General features: G+C 43.2%; 1 protein-coding gene across 3 annotated transcripts in view; it reads right to left on the reverse strand.

Annotated features, from left to right (window-relative positions):
* Positions 1-224: 224 nt before the first annotated feature.
* myo6b (myosin VIb) overlaps positions 225-21134 on the reverse strand; it is a 39843-nt gene continuing 18933 nt past the window's right edge. For 2 of the 3 annotated variants that reach the window (XM_029460643.1, XM_029460641.1), the window contains 15 exons: positions 19588-19626; positions 19396-19489; positions 18280-18410; positions 17980-18057; positions 17717-17846; positions 16644-16734; positions 15066-15216; positions 13648-13856; positions 13445-13523; positions 7317-7477; positions 7142-7192; positions 4451-4554; positions 3018-3152; positions 1901-2119; positions 225-1559 (listed from right to left, as the gene is read on the reverse strand). In XM_029460643.1, the coding sequence (XP_029316503.1) occupies positions 1360-1559; positions 1901-2119; positions 3018-3152; positions 4451-4554; positions 7142-7192; positions 7317-7477; positions 13445-13523; positions 13648-13856; positions 15066-15216; positions 16644-16734; positions 17717-17846; positions 17980-18057; positions 18280-18410; positions 19396-19489; positions 19588-19626 (1872 nt within the window). In that variant the 3' untranslated portion in view covers positions 225-1359. The remainder of the gene's footprint in view (positions 1560-1900; positions 2120-3017; positions 3153-4450; positions 4555-7141; positions 7193-7316; positions 7478-13444; positions 13524-13647; positions 13857-15065; positions 15217-16643; positions 16735-17716; positions 17847-17979; positions 18058-18279; positions 18411-19395; positions 19490-19587; positions 19627-21134) is intronic. The other variant, XM_029460642.1, reaches the window with a different exon arrangement.

A 21134-nucleotide genomic window follows, 5' to 3' on the forward strand; every position in this document is an offset into this window, starting at 1 on the left:
TAAATATAAAGAGAACCTTAAGTCTGTTTTAATCCACTTGACCTCAGCTCAGTGACGACACCAGCTGCACGTTAGCATTTGTTGTTTAATTTTTCTACACGCTAATCTTGTTCGCTTCTGGATGTCCGATCCATTTCCAGAGCACTGACCGCAGATTTAACTCGTTATCACTTATCACTTATCTATAGCAGCTTAGCAAGAAAAAGCAACCAAGAACATGGGGGCAAACATTTATTTTCTAGAGTAATCCAGTGCAAAGGCCAACTCACAACCAGATCTAATTTTGAGAGTTAATCATTAGTTACAGTCGGCTACTGAATCTTTCAGTAATTAAGTCTGAGCCTAAATAAAGGTATCGCATGGTTGTCCAATGAGATGTCTTAAATGTTCCTGATCAAACCAACACAGGACAGGACTCAAGTAATGATTTGAATTAAGTATTACATGAATAAACACGCATAACCCACACACACACACACACACACACACACAAAACACATTGTCTGCAAAACAACCCCAAACCCACAAAACTGCAAACATGAATCTAACTTCTACGTTTCCCTCTTGCGTAACAAATGAACAATACAAAATAAAAGATTCCCTTTTTCCAGGATTTTAACAGTTAGAGTTGAATACGCAGCAGGAAAATAAAAAGGTGGATCAAAAGATGACATTTCTATGATGCTTATAAACCCAACACTTCTTCAAATGATTTAAACTTTAAATAGTAAATTCTATGGAATTTGTTATCACATGATTGTCCTATTTTTTAGTTTTGTGTCAAACTTGTAGTAGATAGAAATAAAATATCTATTATGAAACACAGTATAACATAATTATAGAAATATATATATATATACTGTATGTGTATATAATATAAATATAGACCATAAAGTATGACTTGAAAGACGAGATTGTTCCACACTATTAAATCTACATATGCTTTTTTGTCTCCTCATAATGTATTGTCCCTATTGCAGACCATTGAGGTTTTTAGGTTAACAGCTAGACGAGCTACGCACCAGTTAAGACTTCCTGGGTGTAATGCAGTGATTTTAAGGCCTCACAGTGGGAGATTCCATTCAAGCATAGATGGAGAAAAAGACTGAAATGCTAACGCTACACCAATAAGCTGCTGCACTGCAAAATATAGATATAAAAAGTGAAAATAAAGAACATAGCGGTATTTAAAAAAAGGAGATGAGTGCCTACAGTGAGATTGAATAGGGAGCATCTTTCTCTGTGGTTACTTCTTTTCATCCCACAAACCGCAGGTACGCCGCGCTGCCCCAGAATGTGCATGTTTGTGAGTCTGTGTATCAGGGTCATGTTTCAGGACGCTTATCTCGCTGCTGTGGCTCACTTGAGGAGACTCTGAAGCATGGCGGTGGCGTACGTGGGGCGGGCCTGCTTGTTCTCGATGGCTTTCTTGAGGTACTGAATTCCATCGCAGCGTTCCCAGATTTCTTCAAACTGCCTGGGCAGGACCTCGGCCCCCCTCTTCCTGGTCAGACCCGTCTCCTCCAGACTCAGCTCACACATCTCCATGTCGTCTTTCCCTGAGCGGTGGACGAATGAGGACAGGTTTACTGATGTGTAGTGTACAAGTATCGTCATCCATTTAATCACCAAATACCTGTATATGAAGCGTATCAAGTAGTGTTGAACAATTATTTTATTGATGTAATCTCACATTTTTGGTTTTAAGGAATTGTAATTTTAATGGCGTTTCAAGCGAAAAAGGTCAAGAACCTTTGACTAAATGATTAACTGAATAATCGGGTGGATATTCTGATCAACAATAAAAGGTGAATTTCAGACTGAATACAAAGCAATGCATAACCAGGATGTTCCAGAGATGCTCTTTCTGTTATAATATCACAAAAAGCTGCCGACTCACCTGCGACCAACACAATTGGTTGTTTGTCTGGGTGAAGCTCCATCTGTCTGGCTATCCAGGGCCCATCGAAGTGGGCGTACCACCAGCCCTTCTTTTTATTCTGCGGGTCTTTGTACTGGTCTGCGGGCCGGATGAAAGGAATGCGGAAATATCGCTGCTGGCGGTTCATGGCCACTTCCTGATGCTGCGCCGTCATAGGAGGAGCTGGGTTTTGTTCAGCTGCGATGGGAGTGAGATTGTTAAAAGATGAATTTTATATTTAAAGTGAAGATTGTTGTCCGGAGTAGCATTCACAACGAAGCATCTGTCATTTGGTCTTCAATAACTTTATAGTGCTAGTGAGTGGGGCAGAAAACAAAGTATAAAGCTTTCAAAACGATCACAAATGGGCGAGTAAATATCACATGGAGAAGCCAGGTAAAGCATCTTTTAGCTCTGTTATGAAACAGCCTTGATAATAAGACAGCATCCAAGTATAAGGCAAACAAAGCACAGCCAGTAAGGCTTTCATGAGCTATCGTCTCAAAATAGAAAGGCGAGTAAATATAGTGAAAGTAGAAGCAACAGTGAATCTAAAGTTCCCATCCCCCACATCAAACTTAACATTTGCTTTAAAGATGAAAAAAAAGAAATGCAATGCCGAGCGCCAGTGAGCTTTAAATGAGCTAAATAACGTGTGTGTGTTTGTGGCACAGACCATGCTCGGTTGAGTTGAGGCTGAAATGAGCAAAGCGAGCTGTCACACCAGCAGCTATTGAGCCTGTCGAGGCATGGCTGGCAGTTTCTTGCTAATTAGAACAAATATTTCTGACGGAGCCGGACAGACAGCAGCTGCATTTCCGGGCCTTGGCGTCTCGTCGGCTAATTGAATGTTAGAAAACACGGGCAGGTTATTTGTGTGCAGGTCATTATTTCCTGCCAGTGACGCAAACATGGTGAAACTAAACACTTGTCACCTGTGACTTCATGAGGCAAGGTGTGCATGTGTGAAAGGTAGGGTATGTTTATGTGCCCGTGTTTGTGAATATACACCTTTGTGTTCCTACCCACAGGTGATGCATTCAATGAAAGTACTTTAGCGCAAGAGGATGATACGGAGAACAATGGCTCTACTAACCGTAGTCGGTGACAGATTTAGGAGCCCTCTGATCGCTTCCGTCATCAGTACGTTTCTTGTTCTTGGACTTCCATGCGTGATAGACCTTCAGACGGCGGTGGAACTCCTCTCTGCAGGCCGCCAGCAGCTCAATGTCTGTACACACAACATGACAACAGTGAGCGCTCAGACGAATGCAACAAGGTCAGATTTACGGAATACAAGTATGACTATCATCCTAAGTATTTACTTCCATGCCACAGCATGTTGACTGGTCTCTGCCCCTTGTTTTTCAAGTAAAATATAATATTAATGTCTTGAAATGAACAATTCCACATGCTTTAAAAAGAAATCCATATATCTCTTCTTCCATGAACTTTACAGATGAACAAAAGGTCAAAATTGAAGCAAAAAAAAAAAAGGTAATGCTTCAAAAACCCTGGATTCTATATTTTGCATAATGCGAAAGGATTGCATCTTTAATTTTAACCTTCCAGTCTTTAACTACCAATTTATTTAAAAACCCCACACTTCAAGTTTATGACGCAGGTTTTAGAAAGCTGGTTTTAATGTTGTACATCTTTTAATTTACTTATACTTTTCTTGTCAATATTTGATCTATTAGAAGGACATATTGTACTCTTTAAACTATTTTAAAAGGATGCTTGTAATATAGTTTATATCATTTGATGTTGTAGTGATTTTAAAGCCACATAACTCGGCTAATTGATGGATCGTGTATATACAGAAACTGGAAAATAACTCTAATACTAGTGGGAAACATTTAGGGAATAAAGCATAATGTATTGGAGATGAGTCGTGCAACATTTTAAGTTACAATATAACGTAGTATAATGAAGAGTTTCGGGGCTCACGCTGTATTTTTCCCAACACTCAGTGCTTTTGGTGAACGTAAGTCTATAATCAGTTCGATTTTGAAAACCACCAAAGCAAATGAGTTCCACAAATTAAGCAGATGTCCTTGGAATCCCACAGGGGGATATCAGAGTCCCTCACACTTATCAGAGTACTGTATACAGTGGCATTCATAAAGGCAATGACAAGTATGAAAGCAGAAAGGCATCTGCTTCTCATGCTGATTTAGGAGAGGGTTGGCGGGGAATGACTAGGAAGGGCGGTGATGCTGATAATTTCCTCTCTCCAATAAAACGCATGCTGATGAGTCGTAGCAGCTGTGGGACCATCCTCAGATCGCTCTGTTCATGTTTCAGGCTTGTGTCCACACTCTGTACAGCTGCAGCCTCAGCTTTTTTACACTCACTCTGGCTATTCAAAAAATGTAGGTGGCAAAAGTGCCAAAACATGAGCTGCTGCTGAACTATTTATTGTAGGTACTGAAAACTGTAAATACTTTTGGTTTGAAGGAGGGAAAACAGTTGTATCGTACATTTTACTGAGAGCTCTACCGCCTTGATCTGTTCGGGATTTCTCACCACAGGAAGTGTTGATGACATCTCGCAGCTCAGCATACTTCCACTTGCTGAGGTCATACTTTTTCACACCGGCAGCAGCTTTGGTTGCCTGCACTTGAGGACCCCTGTAGCCAGGAACAAATAAGAGTGAAAGTGAAAGAGAGAGAGAGAGAGAGAGAGGGTGGGAGTAACAGATCTTTATTTTTCAGCGCTGAATATAATTTAGTTTCACAATCAGGGAGGTGTCAATTTCTGAAAGAACAGCAGCAACAGCTCCTCAGAAACGCAGTGAGCAACATTGGATGCGTAATCATCCTGGATGTAATCATTTTCAAGCGTAGAGCGATGTTGAATTTCAATGGCAGACAAAATACATGAATATTAAAAGGAAAGGCCCTTAGTGAGAAATGAAAACCGATGCCCAACTTCTTTCATGCCCCCCCCCCATTGTCTCAGCCGATTAAATTCACATTAGAGGCCGGTCAGCAGGGGAGCTGAAGAGCAGAATTTGTCCATATCATCGCAGCCTACTGTTTCAACTCCAATTAAAACGATGGAAAGCTCTTCTAATGTTACTTGCCAGATGCCGGTTTACATCCTCTGGCATTTTGAGTGTTTTCTTCCAGGCTTATTTGAACAGGAATGAGACATTTTACTGAAGAATAAAAGGTGAAATGATGCGTGAATCAAACTAGTGCTGCAGAGTTTCAACTACTTATGTTACTGCTGCAGCAAGTCTAAGCTCATGTCAGCCGTGTCCAGCTTCCCCGCTGAGTTGAGGCTGCTAATTCAATAATGCGAAGGATTTACCTCCTCTATTTACAGTCGGCATAGCTGCTAATATCTCAGAGAAGAGGATTACTGATCAACGAATCATCAGCCAGATTACCATTACTATTTATAATTCATACTGACTGGAAGCATGATTCAGGATCATCGTCAGTCTGCCTGAGACGTGCCAGAGTGTGATTGTGATTGAACGGCTGGAGTTTTTACTTTTCGCTGCAGCCAAAGAAAGAAGATGTGGAAATGAAGCGATGCCCAGGGCTTTGCTTTTGGCAGCGGGTGAACAGTAAATGGATGATTGTAGAGGAAGGGAGGTGGTCCTCTAGCTACTACGCCAACAATGCCAGCCAATATGTACCACTGCACGCAGGCTTTAATGCGGTTAAAGCTCAGTGGTGTGCACATGTGACACACGTGACCTTTGGAGCTTCTTTCTTGCAACACATCTCCTTTTGGTTTCCAGGGGTCAGCTGACTCACAGTAGGAGACTTGCACCATTGCACCTTGATGCCCGAGCCAACACTGATAAGATTACAGGCTTTTGGATCAAATGTAATTTTGTGCTCACCGGGTCTGCAGATCAGACCCATGCAGGCCTTGAGAGAACTTCTCCTGGCTTTAAACACAGAGTGGGGTTAAGGGAATTCACTCCCACTTACACAGTGTGAAGAGGGTTTATAAACTGTGTTTGGATGAGAATCAATGGCTGCGTTTAAAATCACTCTTTAATCAGTACATTGTGCACTTTGTGTGCTCCCTGTATAGGGAATGGTGGATGAACATAGGAGTGATTTTCCAACACAGCTAGTGTGCAAGGTACATTTGTTCCCATGGTAGGTAACTATGGGAACCATTTGAGTCAAGCAGTTCTCAATCACTGTTCCTATTTATACCTACGATAAAGCAATGCACTATAATTCGTGTAATAACCCACGCAATCGAGTAACTCACGTAATTGTGAGCCGGGATGTGCAGGTTTTCCTCTAAAGAAGTCATGTGACATAGTATATATTTTAAGAGCAACAAAGTCCAAGGAACACTTTCACCCAGGACACCGTTGTTTGTGTCCCGTGTGAGACCAAAAGTCAGCGTTGACTTATTGGAACATACTTTTGTTACGCAGCTAACATGCTTAACTAGCGGCAGGGTTAGGGTTAGGGTTAGGGTTAGGGTTAGGGTTAGGGTTAGGACAAGACGTCATACAAGGCGTTGTATGAGGATACGTTCGGCAGGTGAGATATTTACTAAAAGCAATCTTCACTAGTAGCTAAGACAAAGACAAGTAACACCTGGCAATTAAAAGCTGATATAGTTAATAAGATTTAAGCTAGGAGGTGAGCGAGTTAAGACCTACATTAAAACTGCTTACGTAATTATCAGACAGATATAAAGCAAGTTATAAAACATGTATCCAGAGGACATAAACACCTAACTAATGACTAACAACTCAATGTATGAGTCAGCGGAAGCACATAAACAGTCAAGCTCACAAGCTTGTTCTGTGCACCAGCACTGCAGAGGACGCATGCAAGCGTTGTCCACTGCAGACTCATGCACAGCCAATTAATATCAGAGAAACAAAAAGATCATATAAGGCACATTCTAATCCACCTTTGATTTATGATTTGGAGTGCCATCTTCATTTTTGAGAAAGCAATTATCTCACATAATCATCCTCTAAATGGCATATCTCATGATTCATGTCACATACAAATAACACATACAAGACATCTAAATTTGACAGGTGATTTGTTCATATCAAAGGATTTCTTTTCATTGGCTTTGCATTGCTGGTATAATCCTTCATCTATTTCAGGCATCTGAGACATGTATGACTGCGACGGAGGTAAGACAGACAGCGAGGGAGTGATTATTGTTGGTGTTAGGTACACTTGGGCAGTTTAGGAACCTGTGCCGATATCTTACATGGCTCTGGCTGAGAATGAAGAGATAGGAAGGTCTGAAAGAGAATCGTCACTGGGAGAAAACACAGCAACAGGAAAAATGCAGTTACACACGCATGCTGAGGTGAAAATTACATTTTGTTAAAGGTTATTGTTCATGTATCAAAAGGTGTGCATTGTGTTCCCATGTACAATACCTGCGTAGACTAGCATCCATCTGCCCCTCCTCGGTGATGAGCTCTGCCTCACTCTGAGCGATTCTCATGGCTAACTCTCTGTCTCTTCTCTCCTGCTCCACTATGGTGGTGCGCTGGACCTGCTCCTCACGCTCCAGAGCCAGCTCAATCTCCACCTCGGCCTGTAAACACACAATAGATTTGAATGGCTCCTTATAAAATCAACATTAACCTAGATCCTGTCTAAATACGGATGCTGGCTAGTGTGCAAGACCCTTCATAACAACTAGAGCTCTGCTGTGTGCCCAATCCTGATTAGACATATTTATCCAGGTTGTAGAGCTGCTAATGAAGCTTTAGTGGACATTGGTCTAGACTGGGAAAACAACAGACAAACAATCAGTAGGAACATTTTGTATAAGTTTGACCCAGATTCAAATCCCATGTCTTTTTAAATGTTCTCTTTTATAGAACATAAATATCTCTAAATAGAACAAATGTATAGCCAATAGGCTCTGAGATTACACACACACACACACACACACACACACACACACACACACACACACACACACACACACAGTGCCTTTCTTTAAAGGAGGTAGGAGAGTAATGTATTTTTTGTACACGTGTGTGTGTGTGTGTGTGTGTGTGTGTGTGTGTGTGTGTGTGTGTGTGTGTGTGTGTGTGTATCTAAAATACATTAATCTCCTACCTCCTTTAAAGAAAGGCACTAATGAAGTCCACAATGGATACTTTTTCTCCGAGGAGCTTAAATATGAATGCCTCTCCAGTTTATAATATATTATTCATACATGGCCCAATCAGCAGCTGGGCTATATGACCAGGGTGAAGCAAGAGAACCAATACTTAACATTGTGATAGCCTCAGTATGAAAGTTGAGCTGCTTAATAGCTAGTGAAGCAGATTTTATAGACACCCTTGCATTCTGCTCAAAATGGCTCTGACTATATTACACAAAGTTTATGCAAAACCCCCAAATCACCACCATCTCTCCCAGTGAATTTGACCATCTTTTCCAAAAAATGTAAACAATATAAGGTGCATTGACAAGAGGATCCTGGGAAAAAAAACACATTGAAACAGATCTAAAAGTTGCAAAAGTTGTTCATGTTCAGAAATATTTGTTACAGTTATTTGATTTTAGGGATAAGAGGCTACATTGGAAGTCTTCAATTGAGTGAGCTTCCCTTTAAGAAAAAGAATACCGCAGAGTTGAAGACTGGATGGATAAATAAGGTTAGGTTGATACAACATTTAAAGGGAGCACGACAGTGCCGGACTAACCTTGGACACAGCAGAAAATAGCAAAGAACACAGAGTAAAAAGTCATTAGAGTCACAGCAGTCACCCTTAGAAAGTTTACTGCTGCAGCTTTGAGCCTTGGAGCAGTGGATAAACACACTTTTCAGACAGTTTCCTGAGACATATGGTTTATGACAGCCAGGTGTCAACTGTCTAACTACTAGAAAGGGGGGGAAAGATGACTGCATGCAAATGTCCAACTGGCCTTGTGTGAATAACGACGGCGTTAGATGTACAGAAGGTGTGTAGCAGATGGATGAATGGATGGTTGGGAAAGGTGACACATAATGGCAAAATTTAAGAGAAACAGGTGTGTGTGCGTGTGTGTGTGTGTGTGTGTGGTGTGTGTGTGTGTGTGTGTGTGTGTGTGTGTGTGTGTGTGTGTGTGTGTGTGTGTGTGTGTGTGTGTGTGTGATAAGACCAGGAAAGAAAGGAAAGAAATTGATGGCAATTACACAAAAAAGTGACAAATGAAATGTGAGTGAGTACAGAGATAGATAAAGGTGACAAAGTGTAGATGAGAGTAAGAGGCATGAGATAATAAAACACAGGAATAGCAGAACCGTAGCTTAGTTAGGAGAAACTCAGCAGGAAGTGAAATCATCAATCAAGAGCCTGCAAGCGAGCCACTGGGAATTCGACCAATGTCACGACCCAGCTGTTGCTGTGGGAGACCAAATGAGTGTTTCACTCAGAGCAGGCAGAGTCTGCCACTGAGGGGAAACACACCAACCTGCTTCCTCCTGCCTATTAACTACAACACGCACATACTTTATACTACAGTCTTAGCAGCCATGGGTCATTTGTGAGGTTAGTATGAAATGTGCTTTAAGGTTAAGTTAATGGTATGCTGTCACAGGAAGGGACTGTTTTGAACACTGTTTGTGTTTTCAAAATTATTATGGAAAATCGCAGACCATGTTTGACTTCCGAGATTGACTTTCCTATAACATAGCTTAAAATATTCAGAGGTGACGAATCTTTCCCTTAAGTAAAAGCCCTGCATTCAAAACGTTACTTGAGTAAATGTATACAAGTATTAGCATAACATTAAAGTCCAAAGGGGAAAAGTACTCGTTCTGCATATTAGGCCCATTTCAGAATATCCATCCATCCATCCATACATCCATCCATCCATCCATCCATCGTCTACCGCTTATCCGGGATTGGGTCGCGGGGGCAGCAGCTCCAGTAAGGAACCCCAATCTTCCCTTCTCCGGGCCACATCCTCCAGCTCCGACTGGGGGATCCTGAGGCATTCCCAGGCCAGTGAGGAGATATAATCTCTCCACCGAGTCCTGGGTCTTCCTCGGGGTCTCCTCCCAGCTGGACGTGCCTGGAACACCCCCTCTAGGGAGGCGCCCAGGTGGCATCCTTACTAGATGCCCGAACCACCTCAACTGGCTCCTTTCAACGTAAAGGAGCAGCGGCTCTACTCCGAGTCTTTCACGGATGGCTGAGCTTCTCACCCTATCTCTAAGGGAGACGCCAGCCACCCGTCTGAGAAAACCCATTTCGGCCGTTTGTACCCGTGATCTCGTTCTTTCGGTCATGACCCAGCCTTCATGACCATAGGTGAGGGTAGGAACGAAGATCGACCGGTATATTGAGAGCTTTGCCTTCTGGCTCAGCTCTCTTTTCGTCACAACGGTGCGGTAAAGTGACTGTAATACCGCCCTCGCTGCTCCGATTCTCCGGCCAATCTCTCGCTCCATCATCCCCTCACTCGCGAACAAGACCCCGTGGTACTTGAACTCCTTCACTTGGGGTAATGGCTCATTCCCTACCCGGAGTAGGCAATCCACCGGTTTCCTGCTGAGAGCCATGGCCTCAGATTTAGAGGTGCTGATCCTCATCCCAACCGCTGCACACTTGGCTGCGAACCGATCCAGTGACTGCTGAAGGTCACAGACCGATGACGCCATCAGGACCACATCATCTGCAAAGAGCAGCGATGAGATCCTCAGGTCACCAAACTGCAACCCCTCTCCTCCACGACTACGCCTCGATATCCTATCCATGAAAATCCCGAACAGGATTGGTGATAAAGCGCAGCCCTGGCGGAGGCCAACATTCACTGGAAACGAGTCCGACTTACTGCCGAGTATCCGGACACAACTCTCACTTTGGGCGTACAGGGATTGGATGGCCCTCAAAAGGGACCCCCTCACCCCATACTCCCGCAGCACCTCCCACAGTATCAACCGAGGGAGTCATACGCCTTCTCCAGATCCACAAAACACATGTAGACCGGATGGGCGTACTCCCAGGCCCCCTCCAGGATCCTTGCAAGAGTAAAGAGTTGGTCTGTTGTTCCACGACCAGGACGGAATCCTCATTGTTCCTCTTGAATCAGAGGTTCGACTACAGGCCGAACCCTCCTTTCCAGTACCTTGGAGTAGACTTTACCAGGGAGGCTGAGAAGTGTGATACCCCTGTAGTTGGCACACACTCTCTGGTCCCCCTTTTTAAATAGGGGAACCACCACCCCGGTCTGTCAACCCCTAGGCACTGTCCCAGACTTCCACGCAATGTTGACGAGGCATGTCAACCAAGACAGCCCCTCAACACCCAAAGCCTTCAGCATTTCTGGACGGATCTCATCAACCCCTGCGGCTTTGCCACTGTGGAGTTGTTTGACTACCTCAGTGACTTCCATCAGGGAAATTGACGATGATCCCCCATCAGCTTCCAGCTCTGCCTCTACCATAGAGGGCATGTTAGTCGGATTCAGGAGTTCCTCAAAGTGCTCCTTCCACCTGGCCAATAACCTTCTCAGTTGAAGTCAGCAGGGTCCCACCCTTGCTGTACACAGTTTGGATGGTTCCTCGCTTCCTCCCTCCTGAGGTGCCGGATGGTTTTCCAGAAGCACCTTGGTGCCGACCGAAAGTCTTCTCCATAGCTTCTCCGAACTTCTCCCACACCCGCTGCTTTACCTCTGACACGGCAGAAGCTGCCGCCCTTCTAGTCCTTCGATACCCTGCAACTGTTTCCGGAGTCCTCCCGGATAACATAACCCGGAAGGACTCCTTCTTCAGTCGGACGGCTTCCCTGACCACCGGGGTCCACCACGGTGTTCGAGGGTTACCGCCCCTTGAGGCACCTAAGACCTTGAGACCACAGCTCATCACCGCAGCTTCAGCAATAGAGGTTTTGAACATCGCCCACTCAGGTTCAATGCCCCCAAACTCCACAGGGATGGCTGAAAAGCTCCGCCGGAGGTGTGAGTTAAAGATCCCCAGGACAAGGGCTTCCTCCAGACATTCCCAGTTCACCCGCGCTCAGATGATACGATTACAAAATCGATCATTGACCTTTGGCCTAGGGTGCTCTGGTACCACGTGCACTTATGAGCATCCTTATGTTCGAACATGGTGTTTGTTATGGCCATTCCATGACTAGCACAGAAGTCCAACAACAAACGACCGTTCGGGTTTAGATCAGGGAGGCCCTTCCTCCCAATCACGCCTCTCCAGGTGTCTCCATCGTTTCCCACATGTGCGTTGAAGTCTCCCAGCAAGACTACGGAGTCCCCTACTGGAGCCCCCTGCAGGGCTCCATTCAGGGTCTCCAAGAAGGCCGAATACTCAGAACTGCGGTTTGGGGCATAGGCACAAACAACAGTCAGAGTTTTCCCCCCCATAACCCGAAGGCGTAGGGGGGCGACCCTCTCGTCCACCGGGGTAAACTCCAACATAGCGGCGCTCAGCCGGGGGCTAGTGAGTATCCCCACCCCGGCCCGACGCCTCACACCTTGGGCAACTCGGAGAAGAATAGAGTCCAACCCCCATCCAGGAGTACGGTTCCAGAGCCAAGACTGTGCGTGGAGGTAAGCCCCACCAGATCCAACTGGTAGCGATCCACCTCCCGCACTAGTTCCGGCTCCTTCCCCCACAGAGAGGTGATGTTCCACGTCGCCAGAGCCAGCCTCTGCTGCCCGGGTCTGGTCCGTCGAGGTCCCTGACCATCACTGCCACCCGTGTGACAGCGCACCCGACCCCAGCGGTTTTTCCCATGAGTGGTGGGCCCACAGGATGGATGGATGGGAGGCACCACATAGCTTCTTCGGGCTGTGCCCGACTGGGCTCCGTGGCAAACCCGGCCACCAGGCGCTCGCTGTCGGGCCCTCCCTCTGGGCCTGGCTCCAGACGGGGGCCTCGGGCTTCCTCCGGGCAGGGTCTCTCCTTTCCTTTCCCCATCTTTCTTTCTTTCCATTTCATAATAATATGTGTTATATTATTGGATTATAATTATTGATGCATTAATGTGTTCATCACTGTAATGTTTCAGCTTGAGTTATTTTAATAAAAAATAAATAGGTTGAACTGAAATGATTTTCAAACCCAATCTGTAGTTTCTGTGGGGAACCCACTTTATATCCATCGGTTCATTTTTAGTTTTTAACCTGAGAATATGAGGAGAAACCGTAATAATTCAGTGACAGGGTTCATTTGAACACAAACAATACTGCACATTATACTGTAGAGACGGACTCGATGGAGGTATACGTAGCTCAGTCTTGGATTAGGATTAAGTCTAGGAGGCCATCTTAAATGTGATTATAATGGCAGGGTATGAGCATTCAGTCGCTGCAGGGGTGTAAGAGTTACTTCATTTGGAGTAAACATAAAGCTTAGAAGAGAGACTGCAGGGAGCCATGAGTTCATAAACATGTGCACCAAAAAATAAATTATATCTACCCGCAGTAGAGCGTTTTAAAAGACGTGTCTTTATTTTCATGTCGTCGTCTTTCAATTTTTTTTTAGCAGAAGTGCAACAGTAGAAAACAATATAAAAATATAACATTTTAGTCTGGTCCAAACCTGTATTACTTTCTCTTCCTCGTCTCTCTTTTTTCTATCCTCCTCCTCCTTCTTCCTCTTCAGCTCCATCTCCGATTTGCTAAAATGTTTAGAGAGAAGAAATCTTTGCTAAGACTGACAGACAACTTACAGTTTCAAACTTTTACAATTGCATTTATTCAAATCTCTACTGATACTCCTCCTCCCCCTCCGCCATCACTTACAGTCTTCTGTCGTCTTCCTCCTGTTTGCGTCGTTGCTCTTCTTTCTCCCTGCTCTTCTTGTCTTTGTCCATCTCCTCCTCGATGTGTTTCAGCCTGTCGCTCTCTTCCTCCTCCTGCTTCTTCTTTTGCATTGAGGAGAGCAGCTGCTCTGAGCGTTTCACCAGCCCCTGGTACTCTGTGTCAATCTCTTTCCAGTTCATCACTGTGGCCTGTGGGTCAAGAAGAAGATCACAATGGCAGGTCATGGCCACAAAATGAATAACATACCCTTTTTTCATTTAACCTATCAATTCTGAGCCATACGCCTCAGTGGAGTTCAACGCCATGGGTTGCCTTAAACATCATTATTAATATTAAGTAGGTGCTTAAATGTTGCTTACTTTCAATCAGGTAAGGGAAAATCTTTCGAGAAGTGACACTTATAGCCTGACTCTGCTCACACTCCACCGTTACCATCTCACCGTGTGGCATCAAAGGAAAACACCGACTGACACTGTGCCTGTCATTTGCACACTGCAGCCACAATGTTCAATTCCCCACTATACTTGTCAGACAATCAGCGGTGGCAGAAGAGGTCACCTCATTGTGAAGATTCATTAGAGTGAGTCTCTAACAGTGACACAGGGAGGGAAGCTGACAAGGTCTTGTCCCCGACGTATAGAGGTCTGAATGACGGCTATTGGCCTCTCATGCATTATTCATTCAGAGACGCCATGCCAGGAGCAATTTCTAAGCACTCAGAACACCATGAGTGTCGACTATGCGGATTCCAATATGCTAACAGAGGAAGATAGGGGAGGGGGAGAGGCTGAATAAACCTGAGGAACCTATGAGCGCTATAATCGTATCTGTTGAAAGCATTCAGGTAACTACATTGTACAAAATTTCAAGAAAAACAACATTACTGGGAAGTCAGTGCCCAGATAGCGTGATGCGTTTGTGATGATTTGCCGTACCTACAGGGTCCAATAAGACGGGCGCTTATTGCGCAGGGAGAGCTGGGATTTCACTAACCAAGTTAGATAATGTAGCAAAACAGTCTCTCTAAATTATATTCTTAGAGAGGAGCAGATTTCTTCTTCACCTAGCTCTTCTTTTTATCCTGAGGGGATTGAAAATATCGATTCCTGAGAGAAAGCATGAGAAAAGGGCACAGCACACTTAGGAAAGGGCATAATGTAGAACAGGAGAAGACTGGTTGAGCTGGGCAGCGACAGCTGTGAATGTAGAGAACTCATGCTCAAAGCAAAGCCTGAAAAGTCTTCTCCGAATAAACACATAAAGAAGAACAGCAAAATGTTTCATTGCTCACACTGTATCATGCTCAAAGCACCTGGAAGAACTGTTAACACGAGCAGCTCCAAAATCACCAGAGCAATGATCCTTGGGTTATATGACGGACATGAACACAGACTCACCTTTATCTTTGCTAACAGAGTGTCTATGGAGGCAGCCAGCTCCTGAACCTGTTTGGCCATCTCCTGCTTGCCCTCCTTCAACCCATTCACCACCTTGTTGAACCGCTCTATGTGTTTCTTCAGGTTTCGAACCTTCACCATACCATCGATGCTATGACAGTGAAAAATGCAAACTTAAACAACATGTCATAAACAAATTTGACCATATGGAGTTTTCTATTCAAACTGCTTAAAAGAGGTGACAACAGGGATCAAATTATGGGGGGGATTAACCCCTTACAACAGTGTTGTAAAAACAACAGGTTGTATATACTTCTTACCTGTAATCGTATTTAAATATTGCAACATGCCCGGAAGAATCTTGTAATATGATTTCAGACGCCCCTAAAGTGGACCTTACCCTTTATATTGAACCCTTTTTGAGGACTTTATTTTTAACATAAAGTATTCCAATCAAATGTGATTTGGGACGACAAGCTAACCTGAACTATCAAACACACAGTATAAAATCACACTTGACTGTTAGTGTGTTTTGAAACAAGTTGGCAAAAACTTGTTCTAATTTACCTATTCCCCCCCATCCTGCGTTTCTTGACTATAATGCAAATGAGGGAGGTGTGTGTGTGTGGAGGCTAGCAGTCCTTTATAGCTCTTTACATTACATTACAGTTCAGTTCATCTTTCCACTCCGTGTTCGCCCATGCATGTCCACTATAGAGCGTTTTTTAAATTCCCCTCGCAGCTGCATCCTGACCACATATTCTGCTTTACTCTGAAATACATGGCAGCTTTAGGCCTTTAACACCTTTTAGTTATTTCTTTTTTTTTCATGTATGCTGGTATAAAACTAGGGATGTCCCCACACGATCTCAAAGTTCGGTATTGGGCCGATCGAGGCATTTCTTACCTCATCGTATCGATATTGATCCCGATCCGATCCTTTGTTTTTTACGTAATCTGTCTCACACATGATTTACGCCAAAGCTTAGATTTCAATAACTTCAATGTACTTGAGGTGTGAACTTTGCAGCTGTATTATCAAGGAAACTAGAAGTAGAGTATTGGGACTCCGTATCGGAAACTACTCGATATCAAATGACTTGATCGGGACATTCCTGTACAAAACATTTCCTCATGCATCCGTACACGTACTGCCAATCACAATGAAGATCTGATTCATCAAAAAATATATATCTGAAAACCCATCATCTGCATGGCTGCTTCCACAAGGGCCCCTTTTTCCAAATACCACCCAATACAGCAAGACATGCGGTATTTCCCAAAGCGGTGCAGTGAGACATCATTTCTCCACAGATGACTTTCGAGATTGATTTGAACTCCAAAATGCACAATATGGGAAAGCCATCAAAAGCCACCAAGCGTGAATCAGTATAAATAAAAAGCACAAGAGAGTACAGACTGAAAGAAAAAAAGAAGAGAGCAAAGGGCACAGACAAACGGTAAAATGCATTAATGTGTGTGTGTGTGTGTGTGTGTGTGTGTGTGTGTGTGTGTGTGTGTGTGTGTGTGTGAGCGTGTGTGTGTGTGTGTGTGCACAAGAACCAGGAGGACACTCACCGTGGCTTATGCTTTCTCTTACACAGCCACATGCGGACTGTCTTCTGAATCTTAACGCAGGCCAGAGCTCTGTACCTCATCTTGTTCCGAACTGTTGGAAGGTGGCGAGAACAATCATATTTTTTAAGATAAATATCAGAAAGGCATGAGAAAAACGTACCTGAAAAGTTAAGGCTCAAATGATACTACAGCTATTGTAACAGCTATGTATACACTGCTATAATGGGTCATATTGATTAGGCACAAAAACAAGTCGTGCAGAATATTGCATGTAAATGCTCTCACACACGCACGCATAAACAAAACTGTGATAATAAGCTGAGGTGTTGGAGGAAATAAATTACCTGGACCAGGGACATTCATTTCCTCAGGTCATTTATGCAGGGAATGTGTGGTCAGCGTTCTGCTATAACTCTAATGCAATTTCATTTGATGCTTTTACACAAATAAGAAAAACCCAGCCGGCACCTTGTTAAATGGTGGAAATCAATAACATGGCAAAGTGTAATGGTTCAAGTAACTGCTATTGGAGTTCTATTCCATTCCACTGTATTGCTGGAGGCTGCTGCTTTCAATATTCAGGAAGGAATGGAAAAGCATAAAGTATGATTTAATATAGCTATCTGAGCAATACAATAAACTATAAGGAAATGATAAAATACACATCATATACATCATCCACTGGAAAGTGAAATAGCTTAACTAACAAAAATAACTTGTGCCACTGGCCTTTATTCAATTATTGTTTTTTTTACTTGTTTACAGTTTTTTCCTGGAGACTAATATGATTGTTATTACTAGTGTCCCCTCTCTATGATGGCAGACACACAAATAGTGCATCACATTGTATAGTGCAAAACCCAGATGAAGACAATGTTAAATATGATTACATATTTTCTTCAATGTCCACCACAAGGTGTGGAAAATGGTCCAAAACGAACTAAGACACACGAAAGTTTGACCGTTAGAGAAATGATAAAACACAAGGAAAATCTAAATCATTCCTAAACTAAACTGTGGATAGTGCTGCTTGAGTTGCACATCACAAGTTCTGTTCGGAAGATTTAACCCACGTTTGATGACAGACAGGCTGCACCACTGGACCTTCTTCCAGAGGCTGCACAGCAACCACTGGTTGACTTTCTTCAGTAGCTCTGCGAGGTGGTCTGGATCAGACTTCATGATCTGGTCAAACTCCGCAAACTGATGCACGCACACAAGACACAAATACAGAAATACAAATTCAGCACATTTGGCATACATATTTATAGTGTAGCAGGTCTGCAGAATGACCTGATACATTAATGCATCATCAATTCTGTCGACTTCTCTGTACCTTTCCGGGGCGGAAGAACACTCTGGTCAATCCAAACTTGAAGTCATTGTCATTTAGTCCAAGAGCTTTGAACAAAGCCTACAGAAACACACATCCACATTAAGTCACACTGAGATATTTTAAATGTGGAAAGAATGTAGGGCGCTAAGCTGTTTATGTTAGGAAATCATTTCCCAAAAGGGTCATTTAGGCTTTTTTTGTCGCACCACTAATTATGCTTTATTTGAAACAGATTATAACAATAATTATCTAAAACCAACAGTTAATTTTGTGAAAACTATTCAATGTGTGCAATCCCACCTTGCAGAAGAGTCGTGGATTCAGGCGTGTGAGTTTTTCAGGCATATACTGTTTGTACATGTTGTAGAGCTCATGGAAGGGGGCTCTGGAGGGGAAACCCCCCTGCATGAGGTCCAACACCGACACCATTCCTAATCAAGAAAAACACACAAAAACAGGATTGTGCACTACTGACAGTATCAAAGGAACATTATGACCTTGAATGCAAGCAAATGGAAATCTGTTAGATACAGAACCCACTATTCTGTTTCATCCCTGAAAAGTACCTCATCAATGTCTAATGTGCGTGTGTTTTGTGTTCGTGCAAGTGAAAATAGTTCCATATCTACATGAGATGGGAAGAATGTTTATATTTTGGGCTTTTCATGCCTTTATGATAGTGAAGTGCAGATTGTGAAAGGGGAGAGAGAGAGAAGGGGAACGACATACAGCAAATTGCCAGAGGTCAGACTCGAACCAGTGGCCGCTGTGGCAAGGACTCAGCCTGTGCTACCGGTTGAGCTACCGTGACGCCCTGAAGAATGTTACTTTAATGTAATCGCAAAGGCTGTTGCAGGATTTATTTGAACTTCAGTTACAGTAGCAGTATGCATTGGAGTCAAAATACATCATTTAGCACTGTTTTACAATTTTCATTTAAAGCAACAGGAAGCAAATACTATACTTCCACTTCCATCCTGGTCCATGCCCCAAGTGAAGGTGTAACATTTAGAAAAACATCCAAATGATCTAATGTGATAATGAAACACTGTATGGTGCAAAATGACAAAATGCACTGAAATATAGTGTAACTGCAGTTTTTGGGAAATGTAAATGTACAAATCCTGCATTCCTTAAAGACCTGAGTCTTTCCTTTCTGAAGAAAAATCCAATATTTAGTTCAAACTCTGAAGTTCTTGGGTATGTCTTATCCATATATATGTCATAAGATGTTTCAGTACTGTTGTCCATCTCCTCTCTTCAATGAATACACAGTAGATATATATTAGTATACTAGTATATAGTATACTATATACTAGTATACTATAGTATACTCATCCTTAAAATGATAAATTATAAAGTATAATCTTTTTTATATTCTACAGTACATGTTGTTCATATTGTTGTTGGTCCTACCTGAGCACTGCAGCTGTGAGAGAATCAGAGCTCCTTCAAACTTATGGCTGACCATCTTCAGGTTGGGTTTTACGCAGCGGATGAAACTTGAGCCCTAAGTACACAAAGATTCATAAGTGCTTATCAATTCTGAGCAGGGAAGCAAAGAAAAAACGTTTTCCAGAAACTGTCATGTCCTGACATAATACTCACAGTACTGCGAAGCTTCTCCAGCAGCAGGTTCAGCTGGGTCTTTTGGTGCAAGTGGACGAAAGAGAATATTTATTGATTATCTTTTAATGTTTGTGATGAAGGTAGTATTTACTCGTCAGAGGTAAGGGGGAGGGCGGTACCAGAGTTAACAGTCATGCAAGGACAAAGGCAAGGCACATTTATTAGGACCTTTCAACAACAAGGCTTTGCATAAGACGTAAAAGGCATTAAGACCAGATATAAAAGAAACACAAGGCAGTCTAAAAGATAATATAAAGAGACAGATGCAAAGGATTTAAGGGGGATTGAAACAAAGTAAAATTGAAGATTGAAGATAGAATAAAATGGAGATTAAACGATAGAATTACAGTGGAGCTGAATGAATGGTTGACAAAATCCATCCATCCACCCATCGTCTACCGCTTATCTGGGGTCGGGTCGCGGGGGCAGCAGCTCCAGTAAGGAACCCCAAACTTCCCTTCTCCCAGGCCAGTGAGGAGATATAATCTCTCCACCGAGTCCTGGGTCTTCCCCGGGGTCTACTCCCAGCTGGACGTGCCTGGAACACCTCCCTAGGGAGGCGCCCAGGTGGCTCCTTACTAGATGCCCGAACCACCTCAACTGGCTCCTTTCAACGTAAGGAGCAGCGGCTCTACTCCGAGTCTCTCACGGATGGCTGAGCTTCTCACCCTATCTCTAAGGGAGACGCCCATCTGAGAAAACCCATTTCGGCCACTTGTACCCGTGATCTCGTTCTTTCGGTCATGACCCTTCATGACCATAGGTGAGGGTAGGAACGAAGATCGCCCGGAAGATCGATTCCTGGGAGTTTGTTCCATATATGTGGAGCATAAAAACTGAATGCTGCTTCTCCGTTTTCAGTTGTGACTCTGGAGACAGTAAACAGACCTGTCCCGGACGATCTGAGACGTCTTGACGGTTCATAATGCAGCAGCAGATAAGAAATGTATTTTGGCCGTAAACCATTCAGTGCTTTAATGAAGAAACCAACAGCAGAATTTTAAAATTAGATCTTTGACACACAAGAAACCAATGTAAAGATCTGACAACCGGAGTGATGTGATCCACTTTTCTGGTCTTAGTCAAGACTCTAGCAGTCTTCGATTTTTTAGACATAATAGACGAGCCTCCTGAAGATAAACACGTGGACACGTGTTTCTAAATCCTGCTGAGACGTAATTTCTTTAATTCTTGATTTGCTCTTCAGGCAATCTTGTAATTGTCTTGCCATATAATTACAGGTCGACACAAAGTAGTCCCTGCCCATCAAATAGGATTTAAACTGGTGCCAACTGTGGATATGTGGATGTCATTCAAGACACAATTCTTATACTTTACATTGTATTTTACAGACTGCTCATTTTGACAAATTATATTTATCTTATCATGTTTTCAACTGTAGAAAATTAAGACAACTAGTCCCACATTTGCTCTCCGTAGAACACATTCTAGCTATTGAAGCCTTTTTTGAAACTCACACATCATCTTTGTGCTTTAGTCCCTCTCTGGTGCATTAGTGATGAAGG

Source organism: Cottoperca gobio, chromosome 22 (assembly GCF_900634415.1).
Source record: "Cottoperca gobio chromosome 22, fCotGob3.1, whole genome shotgun sequence".
Taxonomy (NCBI): Eukaryota; Metazoa; Chordata; class Actinopteri; order Perciformes; family Bovichtidae; genus Cottoperca; species Cottoperca gobio.